Source organism: Physella acuta, unplaced genomic scaffold (genome assembly GCF_028476545.2).
Source record: "Physella acuta isolate Inbredline_101_S28 unplaced genomic scaffold, ASM2847654v3 ptg001665l, whole genome shotgun sequence".
NCBI classification, from domain to species: domain Eukaryota; kingdom Metazoa; phylum Mollusca; class Gastropoda; family Physidae; genus Physella; species Physella acuta.
Window position 1 is genome coordinate 113,904 of NW_026733178.1, and position 20,626 is coordinate 134,529.

At 37.5% G+C, this 20,626-nt stretch overlaps 2 protein-coding genes across 2 annotated transcripts; both read right to left on the reverse strand.

Annotated features, from left to right (window-relative positions):
• Nucleotides 1-406: 406 nt before the first annotated feature.
• Nucleotides 407-9,244, reverse strand: LOC131929726 (uncharacterized). Its single transcript, XM_059286065.1, has 7 exons — nt 9,205-9,244; nt 7,225-7,795; nt 5,971-6,010; nt 4,446-4,541; nt 2,708-2,895; nt 1,630-1,762; nt 407-629 (listed from the first exon to the last, which is right to left on the reverse strand). Exons 2-7 carry the CDS (start codon nt 7,720-7,722, stop codon nt 484-486), a joined length of 1,101 nt encoding a protein of 366 aa, XP_059142048.1. The 5' UTR covers nt 7,723-7,795; nt 9,205-9,244; the 3' UTR covers nt 407-483.
• Nucleotides 7,787-19,703, reverse strand: LOC131929719 (uncharacterized). The gene is made up of 7 exons (XM_059286059.1): nt 18,600-19,703; nt 17,670-17,691; nt 17,334-17,506; nt 12,904-13,018; nt 9,205-9,230; nt 8,520-8,714; nt 7,787-7,795 (listed from the first exon to the last, which is right to left on the reverse strand). Exons 1-7 carry the CDS (start codon nt 19,701-19,703, stop codon nt 7,787-7,789), a joined length of 1,644 nt encoding a protein of 547 aa, XP_059142042.1.
• Nucleotides 19,704-20,626: the final 923 nt, after the last annotated feature.

Genomic DNA, 20,626 nt, shown 5'->3' on the forward strand with positions numbered 1-20,626 from the left:
TAACAGTTACCTTGATGCGAAAAACAACATCTAAGTGCATTCACTAACTACGTGCATTATCAACCTAATAAAACACTAATACTGTTCAGTTGAACACAAAAAAGGAATAATTTCATAAAAGGAAATCAAATAAGTTTTAACAATATTGTAAAAAAAAAAACAATATAGCTAGCTTTCTAAAAGCTAAAAGTAATGCCACATTAATTTTAGAATCAAAAGTTTTATAACCAAGCCTTCTATATCGAAACCCATTATTAAAAAAACATTGGTTAATAAAAATGCATATATACACACACACATGTGTATATATATATATATATATATATATATATATATATATATATATATATATATATATATATATATATACGTATGTATATGTGTGCGTGTGTGAATGTGTTTTTTATTTAATTATAAGAAATCTCAATCGATAGGTTATAGTAGTTATGCAATCTGTCTTCTCATACGTTTTTCAACCGCTATTTAAGACGCTGGTTTATCCCATGCCCAGTTGTCAGTGTGTAAAAGAGAGATGTAGACGAATGTGTCTGGGCTGTCAAAGTTGATGAGGTCCGGTCGTGTGCTATCAAAGTAGATGAAGTCATTGCTCACTGCTTGGTATACTCCACCTGCGTACATTAGGGAACCAAGACATTAAGGTGAAGGTCACCGGGAGGTTAATACACGGCTTCATAGCAATGATGGGACTGCGTGGTGGAATGATAGAGCTTATTACTGCTAAATTGAAAGTCTCGAGTTCGAATCCCGGTTCATTTCCGTAGGAAATACCCGAGTTTAATGGGTACATAACAAACATTAGAGAAAGTAAATGCGGCTGGACATAGTGTTGATGCCACTATCCCTTCGGATGCCAAGGTCATAAAAAGGGTGAAGTCTACATTACTTGCCCTATGGACCGTCAGGTTCGAAAAGGAACTTTTATTACTACAGGGCAATCAAAACCCTTTACCTTAAAATATATCTTTACTTTTAATTTGTAATATAGAAGCTATTATGGCTATACACAGAGACGTGATACTCTGACTTGTAATTTAATTTTTTTTCAATAATCCGACTGACTAACAAAAACACATTAACTAGCAATAACATCAAAATATGGCAGCATCAAGATATCATCACAAAATCGAAACATCGTACCAACAAAAATACCACTACCCCGACCCCCCCCCCCCCCCTACCACCCAACTACCCTCCCCCACCCCCCCCCCCCCCCCAAAGTTTAAGACAGACGACTCACTGGCTACGCTGACCCGTTGACTTGTACCACTACCTCCCAACCCCCCCCCCCCCACCACCCAACTACCCTCCCCCAACCACCCCCCCCCAAAGTTTAAGACAGACGACTCACCGGCTACGCTGACCCGTTGACTTGTACCACTACCCCCCACCCCCACCCACCTACCCTCCCCCACCCCCCCACACATTTTAAGACATCGACTCACCGGCTACGCTGACCCGTTGACTTGTGCCACTACCCCCCACCCCCCACCCCCATCCCTATACACCTACCCCCTCCCACCCACCTACCCCCCACCAACCTATTCACCCACCCATCTACCCCCCCCCCCCCCCCCACCACCACCACACAGTTTAATACAAACGACTCACCAGCTACGCTGACACGTTGACTTGTACCACAGCCCTTACAACACGAATGAGACGCACTAAAGATCTCTTTTTTGATGTCTTTAGTTGGGTCTGTGTTGACAAGGATCCGATACAACCTCACTTTATGATACATCTGCAACAGCAACATGTACAGTAGTATGGTTTCAATTAATAACAGTCCATTAGCATATGCACGTATCAAACATATTAATAGTTTACTTTTTATGTATTTTCTTTGAGGCTTTGTTTTAATAAATGTGTATGCAGATGTTATCTTAGTGTGTTATTAATGAAAACAAGTTATGAATGAAAACATGTGTAAGTTATGAATTAAAACATGAGAAATGTGTGAATGAAAACAAGAGAAAGTTACGAATGCAAACATGAGAAATGTATGAATGCAAACATGAGAAATGTATGAATGAAAACAAGAGAAAGTTACGAATGCAAACATGAGAAATGTATGAATGCAAACATGAGAAATGTATGAATGCAAACATGAGAAATGTATGAATGCAAACATGAGAAATGTATGAATGCAAACATGAGAAATGTATTACTGAAAGCATGAGAAATGTATGAATGAAAACTTGAGAAGGGTATTAATGAAAACATAAGAAATGTATGAATGGAAACATGAGAAATGTATGAATGAAAGCATGAGAAATGTATGAATGTAAACATGAAAAATATATGAATGCAAACATGAGAAATTTATTATTGACAGCATGAGAAATTTATGAATGTAAACATGAGAAATGTATGAATGTAAACATGAAAAATATATGAATGCAAACAAGAGAAATTTATTACTGAAAGCATGAGAAATGTATGAATGTAAACATGAGAAATGTATTACTGAAAGCATGAGAAATGAATGAATGAAAACATGAGAAATGTATTAATGAAAACATAAGAAATGTATGAATGGAAACATGAGAAATGTATGAATGAAAGCATGAAAATGTATTAATGAAAACATAAGAAGTGTATGAATGCAAACACGAGAAATGTATGAATGAAACATGAGAAATGTATGAATGTAAACATGAAAAAGTTAACGTAACGATGCTGTTACCGTGTCACCATTTCCTTTACATGTCGACGTGCAGTCGAAAGTGAACGCTAGACTGGAATAAATGAAATACCATCCAGACCTAGACACGTTGACCGAGACATTCTTGCTAATTCTAATACCACTGTCTGTTGTGCCAAACACCGCCTTGTCGTTCAGCTTGAGATTTTTTGATGCGTTATTTGGACTACCTGTTGAATAAAGATTTGTTAGGATCTAGGTAATTAGTCTAATATATAAATGGAATAATAATAATTCTTTCTCGCAAAGGCGTAACCGAGTAGCCAGGGTCCGTGGAAGACATGGCGACATAGGGTTGTAGTGGAGGCCCAAAGGATTAGGAAGGATTGGGAACAGATGAAAAGAGTGGCAGGAGATTGTAGGGGGTGGAAAGCTTTTACAGAGGCTCTGGAACAAAAAGAAAAAAATTATGCTGATGATGAGGGAGTCTACAGTTTAAGAGAATATTGGTGCTCATATGGGAGCCTAGGTACGCCCTGGGTCACTTGATAGCCGGGGCAACGGAGGACGCTCCAGATGCAGTTTGACATATGAATCAGGTAGCACCCTTGACCCCTTTTGCAAGCACCTCTATCTAAGGGACCCATATGCTCAGCTAGCTGCTAGGGAACTCGGGGGCTTCCAATCTTTTTCTTACCTTATTCTAACCTTATTTCCACTTAAGCTCCGAAACCGTCCCCACGATAAGATAACGTTGTAATGGCTCAACAGCCAACAGTTTAGAAAAAGGCGAACTAATCAAAGGCGTAGCAAGGGAGGGGGGGGGGGGCTGGAGGTGCGGACCGCACCGGGTGACACCATTTAGGGGGGGGGGTGACACCAAGGCAAAACATAGCAAAATATATAGCTAAAAATGATAATTCCACTTAATTAAGTGATTAATTCGAATGTTAAATAGTCTTTAAAGAGGTGAAAATCGAAAGTTTGAGGGGGGGGGGATGGAAATCGAAAGTTTGAGGGGGGTGGTGCAAATCGAAAGTTTGAGGGGGGGGATGGAAATCGAAAGTTTGAAGGGGGGGGGGGTGCAAATCAAAAGTTTGAAGGGGTGCAAATCAAAAGTTTAAAGTTTGTCCCCGGGAAGGGTCGCTACGCCTCTGGGTGGTGACACCTTTAAGTGCCGCACCGAGTGACACCCGTCCTCACTACGCTACTGGAACTTATCATGAGCAATCTATCAAGTAGAATAGCGTGCTCGAGTGGTTTAGCTTAGCAATACAAAGCTCATTGGCTATGGTATGTTCTAGATAAGAACAATTTGAAATGTTTTTCTAAAGTTTAAAGTAATAAAATGAAATAGTATTTTTAAAATATTTTAAGCACATTAGAGGTCGGCATGGTCGGGTCAGTTAAGCTCAGAAAATGTCTGAGTTCAAACCCCCGGGAAGATGAGGTTTGATAACTACGGACAGACACTCTTCTAGGAGAGACAACTCCGAAATCAAACAACTGCTGCGTTGTAGTTTGTTCTTGGTTGGACAAAGGCTATGGAGGCAAATCCATAAAACAAAACAGGCAGAAATCAGAGTTGAAACGTAATACTTTACTGTGTTGGAGGGAATCAATTCCACCACAAGAATTAAGACATGCTGCATGCAATCTTTAAGCTCTGACCGTTAAGCTCTGTAAATTCATCCAATTGTTATTCACGGTCAAATAAAATAAAGAAACAATGAAGTCTAGGGTTCAAGCCCAAACTGGACACATTCATAACGTTACTCACATTGAAATGGTGGGCTGGGTATCTGAAAGGTCAACTTGACACACGCCTCTCCCTCCCCACAGCTCTTTGTATTGTCAGGTGGACTCGTGACGTCATCTGGCAAAAAAAAAATCAACATTAAAGTCACCGATAAAGATTACTCGTGTGTACTCAATTTTTTAACCTTTAAAGCATACAAGTTGTATCGCAAATTATTCGTGTTTTGCCTTTTTTGCAACTGTGTGTGTGTGTGTGCTTTGTTGATTAATTTTCACAAGCACGTTAAAATGATTCAGTAATTAAGTGATCAATATCATTTATATTTTCATTGATATTGAGTACATTTTCCCTTTTTTTGGTGGGGTGATGGGGGGGGGGGGGTGTCGTTATTTTCATTATTTATCACTCTACTTCCAGTGTTACAAGCAAAAACTGCTTCACAACTCGCATTGGCTGGCATGTAAACTTATATAGGATTGGATTACAAATACAGTTACCACTGACCCACACTGACCTACAATGACCCACACTGACCCACATTGATACACACTGACCCACACTGACCCACATTGATACACACTGACCTACACTGACCTACAATGACCCACACTGACCCACACTGACCCACACTGACCCACACTGACACACACTGACCCACACTGACCCACACTGACCCACACTGACCCACACTGACCCACACTGACACACACTGCACACACTGACCCACACTGACCCACACTGACCCACACTGACCCACACTGACCCACACTGACACACACTGACCCACACTGACACACACTGGCCCACACTGCACACACTGCACACACTGGCCCACACTGACCCACACTGACCCACACTGACCCACACTGACCCACACTGACCCACACTGACACACACTGACCCACACTGACACACACTGGCCCACACTGCACACACTGACCCACACTGACACACACTGACCCACACTGACCCACACTGACACACACTGGCCCAAACTGACCCACACTGACCCACACTGACCCACACTGACACACACTGACCCACACTGACACATACTGACCCACATTGACCCACATTGACCCACACTGACCCACACTGACCCACACTGACCCACACTGACCCACACTGACCCACACTGACACACACTGACCCACACTGACACATATTGACCCACATTGACCCACATTGACCCACACTGACCCACACTGACCCACACTGACCCACACTGACACACACTGACCCACACTGACACACACTGCACACACTGCACACACTGGCCCACACTGACCCACACTGACCCACACTGCACACACTGACCCACACTGACCCACACTGACCCACACTGCACACTCTGACCCACACTGAGCCACACTGACCAACACTGACCCACACTGACACACACTGACCCATACTTCTGCCTTGTCTATTTGTAGACTATTTTATTCACAAATTTTTTAGTTATCATTTTAAAATATTGATAGTTGATGTTTGAAAATGTAAATTGGAAGACCGGGATTTAAAAACATTACCAATGTAAGTTACCTACCTGTGCTTGCTGGTTTAATGGGAGCCGTCACTGTGATGGTCTGTTCAAGAAAAAAAAAATTCAATAATAGCTTACAACAAAATAATATATAAAAAATGTCTAAACTAAAAAGCTTTTGAATGCAATAAAAATAAGAAGATTAAACAAAATCTTCTGGTTTATTGTAAGTCTTCGAATAATTGTTACTAGTACTACTGATATTTTTATATACAGTTACTGTAAGTCTTCGAATAATTGTTACTAGTACTACTGATATTTTTATATACAGTTATTGTAAGTCTTCGAATAATTGTTACTAGTACTACTGATATTTTTATATACAGTTATTGTAAGTCTTCGAATAATTGTTACTAGTACTGCTGATATTTTTATATACAGTTATTGTAAGTCTTCGAATAATTGTTACTAGTACTAATGATATGTTTATATAGTTATTGTAAGTCTTCGAATAATTGTTACTAGTACAACTGATATTTTTATATACAGTTATTGTAAGTCTTCGAATAATTGTTACTAGTACTACTGATATTTTTATATACAGTTATTGTAAGTCTTCGAATAATTGTTACTAGTACTACTGATATTTTTATATACAGTTATTGTAAGTCTTCGAATAATTGTTACTAGTACTACTGATATTTTTATATAGTTATTGTAAGTCTTCGAATAATTGTTACTAGTACTACTGATATTTTTAAATACAGTTATTGTAAGTCTTCGAATAATTGTTACTAGTGCTACTGATATTTTTGAATAGTTAATGTAAGTCTTCGAATAATTGTTACTAGTACTACTGATATTTTTATATAGTTATTGTAAGTCTTCGAATAATTGTTACTAGTACTACTGATATTTTTATATACTGTTAATGTAAGTCCTCGAATAATTGTTACTAGTATTCCTGTGATAGTTTTATATACAGTCATTGTAAGTCTTTGTCTAGCTATAAACAAACAGTGAAAACTTCCTAAAAATTTGAATTAAAATAGGTCTTACAAAACACTTCCATCCACCACCACCACATACAAAAAAGCAGAAAAATTAATAAGCCAACCAATCCCTTAATATTACACATTTGTTTGACGTCTTTAAAGCAAAAAAAAAAAAAACATTGATAAAAACTTAGAAAATACGTTGCATGGTTACTGTTACGTATATTTTATAAATAAGTAAAAAATAAACGTAAGTTTGAAAGAAAGAAGTGTATAACACACTAAGAAGTAAATATGTTCGAAATTTTAAACTCATGCTTACGTCAGATAAGGAAGTTTGAAACGATGTAGTTTCCGGTGCTCCAGTAGTTTTGATTACTTCTCCGGTCTGACAGTTAAGTAACACGCTACTGCAGTTCTGGGGCTGGAATTCTGGGAGCTTTTTCTGACACGAGTCTGATCGAGTCAGATAAATCATCAAGAGAACAACAGTAAGCACCAAGACTAGCGCGATCAACGCTATATATAGCACGTTCTTTTTCTCGAGACATTTAGTTTTCTTCTTACGCTGGAGAGGACGTTCGGGAAGCAGCTTCTGGGTCGGGATGTGCCCGGGGCTAGGGGGCAACGGTGGGGCTGATGAGGGTCTGTGGTTGTTGTAGTGACCCGGGGGGAGACTGTGAGTACGCTTAGGGGGCTGACGCGTCTTTACCCTCTGGAAGTGCTGATGCTCCCCCGGCAAGCTGTAGAGCGCGGTGTACAGGTCGCTTCTTGAATCACATTTTCTGTCAAAGCTGAAATGATTCGCCTCCATTGACATGATTGTTTCATCTACAGTTTGCAGCTGAATATTATTAGCTCTTATAATGTTATGAACATTTTATCTACTTGTCCTGAAAACAAATAATTAAACAGGATTGCATCTAAAATAGATTTAAAAAATTTGGATATCACATTTCTTTAATTTTCGTGGACATTATTATAATGAGTCGTCTTTATTTTGAATGTAACTTAAATTGACTTATGTTGTCATTTACATAGTTTTTTTTAAAATATCAAGTATACTTTTAAATTTTAACTAAACAACAAATTAAAGCAGAGTGAAAATATTTTAATTTAAAAAATTATAATTTTGTTCACGGGAAAAAAATTGTTACAAGTACCATGTGTTATTTCTTTTCTTTTAAATGATTTAAATTATAGTATTAAAATCTTAATTTTTTGTACAAGTTCCAAATGTATATTTTGGTTCATGGTTCATGATCATCACTGTCTCTTAATCTTTTACGTGGGGGGGGGGGGGGGGTTGGTCGTTGAGGGCACCACGGTTGACTTCATAATTCTTCGCCATCCATCCCGGTTCTCTGATATTTTGATGAGTACTTGAGACGAGCAGCCTAGTCCAATTGTTGATGTCACCAATACAATTTCGTCTTTACCTCCCCTTACTTCTCCCTCCTAGCACAGTACCTTGCAACATTGTTTTGGATCTTGTAACATGCCCATACCAACTCAATTTTCTTGTTTTGACTATGATCAGTGGACTCTCAAAGGGAACAATCGGATTAGTGATCCCTTCCCGGATATCTCATTAGTTATGTGATCTCTGTATAATACCCATAGGTGTCTGCGTAGACATCTCATATCCAGGGCATGGATTCTTCGCAGGAGTTCTAAGTTGACGGTCCATGCCTCACATCCAAAGAGGAGGATGTCGCTATACGGGATGTTGGTTATGGCCGTAGTCTTGTCAGCATTGATTTCCATGCCGTATGATGCTAATGTACCATCCAATCTATCTGTTATTGGCTGCTAAAAGGAAACGGTGTTCATTTGAAATTCCAGGAAGATGAGGCTCTAAATATGGTTACAACATCTAATCAAAGAGAGAAGACTCAAAATCAAACAACTGCTCCCTTGCTGTTTTTCTCTTCTTGAAACTAATCCAGAAAGAAAAGCAGGCTGAAATCGGAGGCAACGGCCTAACAGATTGACACGAAAAACTTAATTGTGTTGGAGGAAATCCGACCCAAAAGTACAATTAATAACGAAGAAGAACCCCAAAGGTAAAGCAGTGTAGTACGGTGTCTATTAAAACATATTCAATTATTTTGGCGAATGGTCTATGCGCATTAATCTGCCCTGCAACGACCAATAATAGCATGTATAAACATTGCAAAACTAGGCTGTCTTAATATGAGGAGCACGCTTATCTGCATAACTACATAGCGAAGTCCTATCGAAAATCGTAAGCAAATCCGACTAGCTAGTTTAACAGGTAACACTACAGAAATATCCTTACCTTCTTACTCCATAACGTTTGAAGAACTGCAGGGAAACCCAAATTGAATTTAGACCAAAGTCCTTACAACACAGGTAGGAAACCCAGCGGGCGGGGGGGGGGGGGCGTTTGTTCTGGGGAAGTGGGGGGGGGGGGCACTTAAGAATTTCACGCTCGGTAAAATTTACTATATTTTATATGTGCTCCTGTGTAGAGGTTTCTAAAAAAAGAAGTATAATCACAATTTAGGGCATTATCAACTGTTTTAGACGTTTCCCTAAGAAATCCCCTCATCCTGCTCAACTTTTCTTTTGAAATTATTTTAAGATATTTTTCCCCGCTTTGTGAATATTTCTCTGTCGACTCGAACTCTCGAAAACTATTCATATGTCCGCTATTGCGAAATAAAATAAAATACTATGTTTACAAAACATACATTTTGTTTTACATGCGGCAAACAGCAACACAAGTTATGAACAATATCCTCACATACGATCATATAAATTGACACAACACGATTCGAACGACTAACCCACACAGTTGTAGGCCTACCCATTGGCGATGGCAGGGGGGGTGTTAGAGGGTGTTATACCCATGAAGCCACAAAATGTCATCTTTTACGTTAAGTTACAGCTTTCTTTGTCTTACATTCATAATACAACAAATTTACCTTACTTAAATTATGAGTACACATATAAATTCTTCTTCGTATGATTCCCTTAAGAACAATTTAGTATACTTTTGTCACCTAGTTATACGCCATTGAGGCCATTGACTCCTACATATAAATTAACAATATGGTCTTTTTTTTGCCATTGTTCATTTTGCAAAATGTTTTTTCTTCGGAAAATATCCATGGTTGAAACATTATTGTATTTGAGCTAAAATTGAGAGTAAATTTTCAAATATATTAAATGGTAAATATGTAGGCAATAATGGTCATTTATACTTTGTTTTGTTTTGCCCAATTCATACGAGGCCTTGCCATCGATTGCTTATTATAGAACTTATCTGACATTATAAGCGTCCTCTATTTTTTATATATAAAAATGTAAATAAGTAGTGTATCTGTATTGATGTTTTCGTTTTTAGTTTATGTTTAGAGTTCATATTCAGTTTCATTAAACAAACGCTTAATTTTAAAAAAATACTTGACAAAGCCTGAACGACTAGCTTTTCTTTGAACAGTATGTGTAGTTGTAAATATAAATATAAATAAATAAATGTTTACACACAATAAAACACATAAACACACACACACACACACATATATATATATATATATATATATATATATATATATATATATATATATATATATATATATGGATTTGCAATGCTCAATTTGTACTTGAAACAAAGTCTTTTTAGATCTAAAAACAAAAGAACAGCGTATTTATATATATTATACTAATTTAATTATGATAAGACAACATCATATAATAATTGAAATAACATTTTAAAAACAACATCTATAAAAGCGATGTTTGAATATGTCGAGGCATTGTAGAATAATAGATTTTTAGATGAATTTTGTGTCTGAAATTGCAGAGAATGTTAAACCAACATGAGAACACTCATTTATCAACCCAAATCAGGCATTATTTAAATAACATCTTTAAACAACTTGTTATAAAATGAAGTACTTCTTTTCATTAAGAAAGAAAGTTATGTGTTTCATGTATTTACATATTTACAAAAATGTATATTACATTTACTATAACATCATTGTTCTATTTTTAAATAGACGATAATCAATCCATTTTGGAATCTGCACATTTTTACATGAAATCATAATCTGACATTTTATAATTCTAGTTCAGTTTTTATGATGCGCAAAAAAAGCGCTTCTCGGAATTGTACACATTTTTTATTAGTATTGTTAAAACTCTGTTGTTCTTTAAACTGTGAAGTTTCAGTTTTCAATTGTAGATACGTTAAGACTGGCTGATATATGAAGTAGTCCCGCTATAGTAACTTGGCTTCCATCTCCATCTGTTGTGGTTGTAGCATATATGTGATCATCTTTATGTAGTACAAATACGCCGGCTGAAAAAAAGTGAATGTTTAAATTCCTTTCAAATGATTTATAAGTACAAGTAATATGTGTTAGTTTATGGTTGTTTTTTATCATGCTGTTAAATAGATGGTTGTATATTTTTTTTTTTTTATCACACCATTCTCAAATCGTGGTCTAGCGGTAGAGCGCTAGAGTGCTAACCCGAGTCTCGAGTTTGAATCCGGGTACAAATCCCTGAGTCAGAAAAACATGGTTTTGCAATTTTGTCCGTATGTCTGTATGTATGTATGTGTGTGTATGTGTGTCTGTAAACACGCTAACTTGAGTACCTTGATCTCTCATAAGCTTTCTCGAATATTCGTAATAATATATAACACTACGAGTGACGGCAACTAAGGATATAGATATGATTTTTAATAATCCATTTTTAATTACTTAAACTTTTGAAAATAGAATTGAATCTCGTAGAAAAAAGAATTGCACACCACGTGAATGCAAAACAATCTGTGTATAATAGTGCGGAATATTATTAGTACTTTATAAATTCACAAGCGTTTTTTGAGAATTCGGAAATAGCGTAAATTACTACTTCCGGTCAACGAAAATTATTCAAAATTTGTCAAAAGGCAGAGAAGTAGATCTTTTAATCATGACATATATGAAATTTCTTTTATCTATCTGAAATAGTACTTAAGTTATAGACTTTTGAAAAAATTGAAACTAGAATAAGTTCCACTTCCGGCTATCGGAAATCGCTGAAAAATTAACACAGAACTACAAATTCAATATTATACTTACATATGAAATTTCATCAATCTAGCTGTAACGGTACTCAAGTTATCGTGTTCACAAACACACACACATGCACACACACACAGAGACAAAATTGCAAAACTATGTTTTTCCGACTCAGGGAGGTGCAAAAACGTCGAGATCTGTGAAAATCTCGATTTATTTTCACGATTACAATACTTCCTATATACTTCCTATACGAGAAAGAAAAAATAATACAGATTGTTTTCCATGCAAAACGATAAGGCAATGTTGACATGTTTATCAGAACTTTATATCAACCAGGAAAGTTGATACCGGGTTACAAGGAAGGCGATTCTAAGTAACAAATTGTAAGTGTTTGATAACATGTCTAACTCGGGCGTTGGATAAAAAATCGATATCTAGTTCCTGCTTTTTTTGAAATTTGAATATGCAAATAGTACATGGTTGTGATATATAGAGCAGTGGTGTAGCGAGGTCGGGTGTCACCCGGTGCGGCACTTAATGCCTCCAGAGGCGTTGTCCCGGGGACAAACTTTCAAATTTTCGATTTGCACCCTCCACCTCAAACTTTCGATTTGCAACCCCCCGTCAAGTTTTCGATTTGCACCCCCCCCCCGTCAAACTTTCGATTCGATTTGCACCCCCCTCAAGTGTTTCTCTCTATATATTTACTTTGGTGTCACCCCCCTAAATGGTGTCACCCGGTGCGGTCCGCGACCCCCCCTCGCTACGCCTCTGATATAGAGCACTATCTAATGTTTAGGCGAGCCTCATTTTCGGCTATATATTTAATATATATATTACTCTCATTTTTTTTTTCTTTAATTAGTTAACTTATATTAATTAGTTTTTAAAAAAACATTTTAAAGTCTAAACACGTGGTTAAATGCAAACCAAAATCGCAATCCAAATGTAAAATTTACCTTCGTAAAAGTAGTCTTTTAACCAAACTAAAGGGCATCTAACGCTTGAGATCTGTTCCCTACAAGTTTTTTTGTGTCGATTTAGAAATGTTCGCCAAACTTTTATAATTGTGTTCTGTGAAGTTTGAGAAAAATGCACAGCTTTAATCATTGTATGATGACTTAAGATAAATTGAAATAGCCATGAAATGGAAAAATGTAGAATAGTATGCTTGGTTCATAAAGAAAAATAATTACTGAAACAATACGTAAGAATTGTGCAGGTTTTGAAAGTTGTAAAAGTTTAAAATTATAAAAGACAAGTTCAGAAATTAAGGTTCTACCTTTCATATATTTTAGTTAATTTTAATATTATTTTATGACCCTTTTTTTAAATTGAAGGCTGTATACGCGATACGGTTAGGTGAACTCAACCCAAATCATCCTACGCACTTAATTCCTGGAAATAACCTCAATATAATAGAAATAAAAACCATTTTTAAAAAAGGTTTTTAAGTGCACCTGGAATAAAAAAAAAATCAAGTTGTTTTTTTTTAAATAAAACTTTACTCTCTGAAATATGTAACAGACCTCACGCGCATCTAAAACTTTCATTAAAAAGAGCAAGTTTGTTTTATTTCTTATTTTCAGATACTAGTGGTACAGTTTGGGTTTATAGTTTATAGCAGGGGTCTCCAAACTACGGCTCGCGAAGTCCTCTTATCCGGCCCGCGGCGATCTTTTTGTCCACGGAAAAAAACGTTTGTTCGTGATAGCTGAGGAACTTTGCCCAGAAAAATCAAAGACATGTTAATGCGGCCCTCGGACTGAAAAGTTTGGAGACCCCTGATTTATAGCATTGGATGTCTATAGATTTTCACATTATTCTTTGAACACTGATTATTCATCAACAAATAAACTGTTGTAATCTCGAACCTGCAGTCGGAGTGTGATTTGTTACAAGAGTTGGATATGTCCTTACCAAATAAGGGTGTCTACAGCTTAGCAGCTAAGTTCCTAAGCCGTGTCGGAAAACCTACAGACAGGTGGTTATACACCTCTGTCGCTTTTGGGTGTTGCGAAAAAGGTTTGAACGCAACCTAACAAAGAACATCACACTTCTTGCATGATTAGTAGTAGCGGCAAGATGCAATAAATATATACATATATATATATATATATATATATATATATATATATATATATATATATATATATGTATATATTTATTGCATCTTGCCGCTACTACTAATATATATATATATATATGGGGTCATCCATAAATGACGTCACGCTTTTTTGACGATTTTTACCTCCCCCCCCCTCCCCTCCGTCACACTTCGTCACAAAAAGCCAGACCCCCCCCCTAAAATGACGTCACACCTCAACCTACAACCCCCCTCAAAATTGCAGTTGAATTTTTTTTAAACATTGATATTTTTCCAAAATCTCGTCTAAACTATTACAATTTATTAAAACAGTTATCTAAAACGCGAAATAACGTCTAAAATTCGTTTTCTAACATTGCTTTTTTATAATGCAAAAATGTGACGTCGCAACATCTGACCCCCCCCCCCCTCCCCCTCATCACACATCGTCACAAAATTACGGACCCCCCTCCCCCCTGCTGCGAGTGTGACGTCATTTATGGATGACCCCTATATATATATATATATATATATATATATATATATATATATATATATATATATATATATATATATATATATATATATATATATATATATATATATATATATATATATATATATTCCCTCCCCCTTCACACAGATATATATATCTATAAGCATTCTCACAGTTTGGCAGTATGCAATTTATAAAGCAGCTTTATTGTTAGCCACTCCCAGATTTTCACCAAGCTTGTTTTGCTTGTTTTGCTGTAATATTTTGTGGACAGCGTTCAATAACACATCAATGTAAGCATCGAAATGAAAGTAGAAACTCCCTTTAGTGTCCCTGTATGGACAGGTATTGCCTTCTCGAAACTCAACCGAAACTGGAACTAACTCAAGTCAGCCAACTGTGACCAGACACGCACCTGTACGTTACATAACTGATCAGACCACCTTGACTCACCAGGACGAAGCGGTGAGACGTTTTTAAATTACATGTCTGATGAAAAGTTTAATAAACCGAGGGAAAAAGTTGAATGGCTGGTATGCCACTCGTCCTATTCACTGCAGTGCAAGCTTTAACGTAGCTTTGAATTGTTGTGATATGGGTGTTGGCTGTTTAGGGATGTTCTGCACTGTGTGTATGTGTGTATATGGAGCTGATTAGAAGCAGGGTAAGGGTCGGAGTGGTCGAGTCGGTAAAGTTCATGGTTGCTAAACCGAAAAGTCTCAAGTTCGAACCCTCGGGCAGATGAGGCTCGTTAGCTGTGGACAGCCACTCTTCTCGGAGAGACAACTCCAAAATCAAACAACTGTTGCCTTGTAGTTTGTTCTTGGTTGGACAAAGGCTATGGAAGCAAATCCAAAAAGAAATCGGAGTCAATGGCCTCAATGGCGCATAACCAGTTGACAAATAATCCTTAATTGTGATGGAAGCATGGTCGAGTCGGCAAAAGCTCATGGGTGATAAAATTTAAAAAAAAGTCTCGAGTTCAAAACTTCTGGCAGATAACTGAGATACGGCTCGATCCCTCCCAACACTAAAAATTAAGAACGAAGAAGAAGAAGAGAAGAAGAAGAAGCAGGGGTGACAGCCGAACCTACCACAACGGGTTACACCTGACCTCTCGCCGCCACTGGCACCACCTGCCCCTAACATATTTTTTTAAGGAGCCGAGTCTAAAAAGAAACGTCCTTGGCGCCTTTCTATTGTATGCCTTTTAGCATAAACGCAGGTGACCTAGTTCTCAATGAAATGCTGTTAAAATTCAGTGAACTGTGACGAGCAACATTTTTAAAATAAGCTCGATGTGGGGTTTTCCATCTATATCTCTTGCAGAACTGGTTTTACAGTGTGTTTTTGTTACAAACATTTGAAAATCTGTATTTGTAAGAACAAAAATGAGACTATGTATCGGGGTGGTGGAGTACACGACTGTTAACCAGAGTTTCTTCTTCTTCGTTCTTAATTGAGAATATGGTGGAGGATTCAGACAACAAGTCCAACTTCGTGAACAAACCGGACTGTGGTCTCCAGTTTGGCAGGTGCCCCATATAATTTTTCCCTGAGTGGGGTGGGCAGGGGCCAGTGTCTGACTCGTGCTTGGCTATACAAAGAGTTATCTTTCCAAGGTTGATTCTTCTAGATGTCCTTGTGCCGAGCTTTTTTAAGTGGTACCTAAATCTGATTAAGGTATAGAAGGCGGTTTGGACAAAGCGCTGATCAGGCAATAACATATGCAGATTTCATTTTATTTCTATGGGGATCATCCGGTCTCAAAGGGTATGTTACCCTACTTTTATTGATTTGAAAAAAATGAACATTAGTCTTCGTTGCGGGTTTTAAATTTGTCAACTTTCAGACCAAGGCTTAATGAAAAATATACAAAATCATGTTTAGAACTTCACACAATATGTAATAAAATTTATTTTAAATCAGAAGGGTCGGCGGGGTCGAGTCGGTAACGCTCATGGTTGCTAAACCGAAAAGTTTCGAGTTCGAACCTTCGGGCAGATGAGGCTCGTTAGCTGGGGACAGCCACTCTTCTAGGAGAGACAACTCCAAAATCAAACAACTGCTGCCTTGTAGTTTGTTCTTGGTTGGACAAAGGCTATGGAAGCAAATCCCCAAAGAAATGCAGGCTGAAATCGGAGTCAATGGCCTTAATGGCGCATAACCAGTTGACACGTAATCCTTAATTGTGATGGAAGCATGGTCGAGTCGGCAAAGCTCATGGTTGATAAATTCGAAAAAAAAAGTCTCGAGTTCAAACCCTCTGGCAGATAAGGTTCGATCCCTCCCAACACTAAAAATTAAGAACGAAGAAGAAGAACTTAATCAGAAGATGTAATTAAAATTTAGGATTGCATCTGTTATTTGAGAAGATAGCTGTAATCATAAAATATTTTAACCAACTTATTATTTAATACTAAAGTGCATTTAAAATGCAACATGATTGTATAAATATTAAGACGGAATAATCCTAAATACTTATTAATTTTAACATTTCACAAGTATATTCTTCTTCTTCGGTCTTAATTTTAGTGTTGGAAGGGATCCACTGCAAAACAGTTAAGTATACGTTTCAACGTGTTAAACGCCATTGTGGCCTTCTACTCCAATTACAGCCTGCTTTTCTTTTTGGATTTGCTTCCATAGAATATTTGGGGTTGTCTTCCCTCTATGACTGGATCTCCCCAGCTAACGAGCCTCATCCACCAGGGTTTCGAACTCGAAACTTGTCGGTTTAGTAACTATCTGCTTTACCGACTCGACCACGCCGACCACTATATATAAGTATAACTGACGATGCTAACCTTCTGCGACGGTAAACAGGCTGCCCTCAAGTTCAAGGACACCCGGTACCAGCCAGTTCGAGTCACCGTGAATACTTTGTCTGGTCTGGATCTCTTTTGACGTTTTACCCCTTGGTGGTAGCGGGTGTGTGTGACGTTCAGTTCGATGGTCTCTTTGCTGAAGTTGATGCTTGCTGAAACATTATAGTAGATGGTATCCATAAATAACTATCGAAAAAGAAATAATAAGTAGTATGCATTTAAGCCATACAATGTAAATATATATATAAGATTTAATGTGTTGAGTACTAAATATATATTATAAAGATTGTAGCCTATATATTGTATATTGCTTACTTTGGTTTTTCTTGTTTCGAATCTGCATTTAAAAAGAAAAGACTAGATATATATATATATATATATATATATATATATATATATATATATATATATATATATATATATATATATATATATATATATATATAGTGAAACACGTTTTACGACAAAAGTTTATCATGAAAACTCGGTTAAACAAATAATGAACGATGCGGTTTCAACAATACACTAGCCATTGTATTTTTTAAGAACATGTTTTTCTTTTAAAATGAAAACAACAATTGCATTACATGAATCTACTTAGCGCTTCTTCGAATGAAAACAAAAATACCCGTAACCTACTTCCACACATTTCGAAATAACAAACTCGTTCCGTCAGGATTAACACCATAACTCTAACAATTACACGATAGACAAGGCCCTCTGCTTATTTCTAGTAAATGTTTTTGATGTTGGTCAGAGCTAAAACGATTCCATTGATGTCAATAGTAAGGTTACGCTTTCAGACCTAACGGTCAAGAAGGCAGATGTTTGTTTACTAATGCATGTGAATGCATGTAATGGGCTGCACTATGCCCAGCCACCTTTACTTTCCCTAGCGTGGGTCAGGTACCCATTAGACCTGAGCGGGCTCAAGAACGTTCTTTACTCTAAACACCAAAACCCAGATCCGAACTCGAGACCTACAGGCTTGTCATCCTAACCCTTACCCTTACCCTAACCCTAACCCTAACCCTAACCCTAACCCTAACCTTAACCCTAACCCTAACCCTAACCCTAACCCTAACCCTAACCACTAATCGAAGAATTAGGCAAATGAAATCTACATGGCAGTTACTTGTCCCGTTGTATCCAAAATGCGAACCATTTACTGTTATACCCACTCATGATATACAATCACCAATCAGTATGTTAAATAAAATGTGTCACACAAGAGAAAATACTCACCATAAGTACAAGCGCATACATTTGATCATCAAGAGTGGCGCAACAAAAAGATTTGTCTTTCTCTTTTCTAACTGTCAATAGATCGATATGATCAAAGCTCTCTAAACATTCAACACACGCTTCGTACAGACCCTTGAAGAGTTTATTATTGGGGCTAGGGGTTTGTCTTGTAATCAGCAGAACTAGAAACCCAACTGACGCTAGACTTAGAAGGACGGAGAGCATTGTGATCAGGATCAGAGATCGTCTGGCATGGAGAGAATGTCTGGGTTCTCTCCTTCTGACTCGTTTGACCGGCTCCACCGGTTGGTCGTAGGAGATGTAACAGGAAGTCTCGCTACCCGTCTGCGAGGGCAGAGGTGGGAGCTGTCGTCTGTTTAAATTCATGGAATCCGCAGACGTTCGGTTGTGTGATGTGTGTGTTTGACGTACTTCCGGTATAAGATGCGGTTGGGGTGGAGCCAGACAGTCGCTGCCGGAAATGTAATCAACGTTTATGTCGAACGTCATCGATGCTGCAACACGAAGCTCCGGAAGCGCTTCGTCTGACAATACGTTTTGAACGGAGTGATCTACTTCCGGTGTCTGCATTAGAACTCCTAGATCAGAACCTAGTCTAGATCGCTGACTACTTTCAGATCTTGTATTGGAATATTTACTGTCTACATCGTTCTCTAAGTCAGTTTCTGGAAGTGTTTTACATCCTCGATGTCTAGAAGGATGAGACCTGTCATTTTGACGTATACAATTTTTCTTACTTGAGGATCTCACGTTTTCATTGGTACTGTTTTTCTCGTGTATATTCGGGTGATTGTCTGTCACAAGGGATCTTAAGCTATCGATGCTACTCCCCTTGTCCTGAGTAATCCGTTTACGACTTGAAGTGATTCTCACATTTTTATTGCAACTGCCACTGTCTTTTATATTTGGATTGTAACTGGTAGCGGTTCTCAAACGGTGGTTGTCTTTCAATGACTGCAGCACTGTGTTTCTTGCAGAATTAAAAGACCCAGAGGAATCGTTAGAGTCCCCGCGTGCGCTGTCAGAACCACTGCTAAATGAGATCAGACTATTCTGCTGGTAAAAACTGTCTTCGGGATCCATGGTTTATCCGTCATTAGAATATGGATTGTGGATTAGTCTTTGTTACTTCAAAACTTTTGATTAGGCTATAATGAATAATACCTTAGCTTCAAATTGAATGCTGCTACACAATATTCGCATATTCGTGGCTAGAAAACGTGTAGCAGGTTGTATAGATAAGTCATTGAATATCACATACAGGAAATTGAAAATCATTCACATGTGTATACGTCTCCATGATTTTTAAAAACAATCTGAAAAAGAATCAAATAATGTTTCACATTTTCATTAGCTTTTATTTAAAAATAGTTAAATCACACACGCATTTTATTGTAAGTGTCTTTAAGGTCAGCTTGACTTCTCGACCCGCTCCTTTTTCCCTATCTACGTCCTACATTGTTTTCCCAAAACTAAATGAACAAAACATGTTGAAGTATTTCTTTAAAAACCACTTGTCCGAACGTTGTTTAGATCTACATGTCACTGTTCTAGATGCTATCTTTAGCTACCGTTGTTTCACTTAACTTAAGAAGCGCGTTATTATCAGGATCAAACAAAACTTTACGACTTGGGGAAACGAGATACAGTAGTCATAACATGAGACAATGTCTACTTCTTAAACATGTACATTTTTATTATTAGAATAACTAAGTGTTGTAATTATGAGATGGGAATCCCCGAAACTAAATTTAAATACTTAAGGGCAAACTTTGAACGATGAGTATATTCAGTGAGTTGCGTGTCGTTGAGTGTGTAATGTACTTGGGAAAAATAACGTTGAGGGACAGAATAAGGCTGAGTCAACTCCAAAGGGGAACAACCACGCCAGGAGATAAGGGGAAGGGCGACAAATAAAATGATTTTTAGAAATGAATATGTTTGTGGGGTTTTATTTTATTTCTATGCTTGCTTTTTGAAAGGCTTTTTTAGCTCATTGTTCTACA